The 2282-nt window shown below is 44.0% G+C and overlaps 1 protein-coding gene across 1 annotated transcript; it reads right to left on the bottom strand.

Annotated features, from left to right (window-relative positions):
* Window positions 1–723: 723 nt before the first annotated feature.
* On the bottom strand, window positions 724–1715 carry LOC112162454 (C2 calcium-dependent domain-containing protein 4A). Its single transcript, XM_024298237.2, has 2 exons — window positions 1567–1715; window positions 724–1455 (listed from the first exon to the last, which is right to left on the bottom strand). The coding sequence occupies exon 2, from the start codon at window positions 1449–1451 to the stop codon at window positions 849–851; it is 603 nt and encodes a 200-aa protein (XP_024154005.1). The 5' UTR covers window positions 1452–1455; window positions 1567–1715; the 3' UTR covers window positions 724–848.
* Between the last annotated feature and the right edge of the window lie 567 nt (window positions 1716–2282).

The raw sequence follows: 2282 nt of genomic DNA, 5'->3' as shown, positions 1-2282 counted from the left end.
AGGCCTCGAGGAGTGTCCTACATGTTTTCCATCCAACCTGTCACTAAGCTTCTCATTGGCTAAACAGGCAGGATTTCTGGCCTCAAGGGCTGGATTTGGACACTGCTGCACCATAGGGCCCCAACCTGTACACTTGAGCCCTCATTGTCTTTTCACCTCAAGTCATAATAAAAATAAAAAGATCATTTAAACAGTACAAGACTGATGTGTGTTGGGTCTTCCCTCTGAAACAAACATTCCAGTCAACAGGAAATCAGGGAGCAGAGAATCAAGCTTTCCAAGCAGTTTTGATTAAAACTCTGCAGGTGGGTGGACATAAAATTGGGGCATGTTTGGCAGCTTTAGTTCCTTATCAAAAGCTGCTTCAACCACCGATGTGTGGTCATGAGGCAGATGAAGCAGTGCCTCACCTGTAACCATGAGATTAAAAGACCCATTTAAGAAAGGTGGAAACTAATCTGCTCCATAAATACAATTTATGCATTTGATCTCAATTTTTATCCTCAAATCACTTTTTACCATTTTAATGCAGACTGCATGTTTCAAAATAGTTTTTAACCTAACCAAACTTTGGTTTTGTAGTGAACCAAGAACCTTTATAAAGATTCTCAAAACGTAAAGCTGCAGAATGCACCGTTTTGTTTACCACCTGCTCATTGAACTTCAATTTATTTTAAGATTTTTAGTTTATTGCAAGACAGAATGCATTTTGATCCCACAAGGTTTTCTGATACCCCATTTGAGTCAAAATTTATTGGAAATGAACTATGGCCAAACAATTTAAAAAATTAATTAGTTTAATAAAATTATACATCTAAAATAAAAATCAATTTTCGTCCTGCAGAGCCTCATTGAGGACCCGCAGGTTTCCGTGGACATGAACTCCAAGCCTTCAGACTGGCTGCAGGTTTCTTCAGCTCGTTCATCACCTGCAGCCCGAGCGCCTTCAGGGGTCCCGCAGACCTTCCAGGTGTAGCCGGACGCGGCGTCGCTGGAGCCCGCGCGTCCTCCTCCGTGACCGTCACCGTCACCGGTTTGTGGCGATGGAACAGGGACTCCCGCCGGTTGGTGCACGGACTCTTGACCAGCACCCCGGTGAATCCGTAAGGCGTGGTCACCTTAGGGATGTGGGTCAGCGACATGGCCGCGCGGGTTATGGGATCCACGTGGTCTGGAGAGGCGCTCCGCGCGCGTCCGAGCGCCGGAAAAGGCGAAGGCAAACGCAGAGTGAGTCCCTGAGACGCCCCGGGGTTCGTGGGGGTGTTGGGCTGGCTTCCTCCTGATGATCCGCCGTCATCGCAGTCCGACAGCAGCCGGGTCCGGTCCGGAGAGCCGAGGCGGAGGCGCGAGTACGCAAGGAGCGGACTGCGGAGAGGGTTGATGAAGGTCGGGATGCGCTCCGGGGTCAGAACCAGAGTCCGGAGAGACACTCGGGATTTAACCGCTGACATGATGCTAGAAATGAAAAAATAAAAAAACACTTAAATATTTGACCTCTTGACACTAAAGCATCTGGAAAATGTGCCAGTATCAGTTCATAAGGGACTGATATCCGCCAAAACTCACAAGAAGCCCAGAGTTCAGTCTGTTGCTGCAGGTTCCAAGTGAACTTCCTTATAGCAGCAGCAACAGGTGGTTCAAATAACACTAATCAGATCCACATAACTCAAACATTTTGATTAGTGGGCCAAAAATGGTGCTAAAATTTGACAGAAGTCCTAGAAAAGCAGGGGCGGAGTGAGACAACTTGGAGTTTAATGGTCATAAATAACAAATAAATAATTATAATAAAAACGTGTTGTTTATCACAAATATTTCCCTGTATGACAATATGAAGGAAAAATTGAACTTTTTTGAACATTTGAAAAAACATCCTCATAATAATTCCAGAATCTACAGCATAAGTCACCACATAAGAAGTTAATTAGTTTCTGCAATCTTATTTGTTACTTTGTCACAGTCAATGGACATAAGAATTTATTTTTCTGTTGACATGAGCATAAATGCCTCCAAGTGGTCCTGACTGAGCATGCTCCAGCCTGTTTTTACTGAACTTCAGAATGGAGACGGTTCTCTGACATGAAACTTGGGAAAATAAAAGCTGAATGCGAATGTGAATGTCAGCCCAATATCTGTGTATCCATCTGTGAAAACATTATATTGTGTCAGTATGAGGGCTGAGAATCTCAGAGTCACGATACATGGCTCACGATACCAACAGTATTGTAATATGGTAAACATTGCAATAATCAATGTTACCATGGTAATTTATGAAATATCCA

Source organism: Oryzias melastigma, linkage group LG11, assembly GCF_002922805.2.
Source record: "Oryzias melastigma strain HK-1 linkage group LG11, ASM292280v2, whole genome shotgun sequence".
NCBI lineage: Eukaryota > Metazoa > Chordata > Actinopteri > Beloniformes > Adrianichthyidae > Oryzias > Oryzias melastigma.
This window is presented reverse-complemented; position numbering and strand designations above follow the sequence as displayed.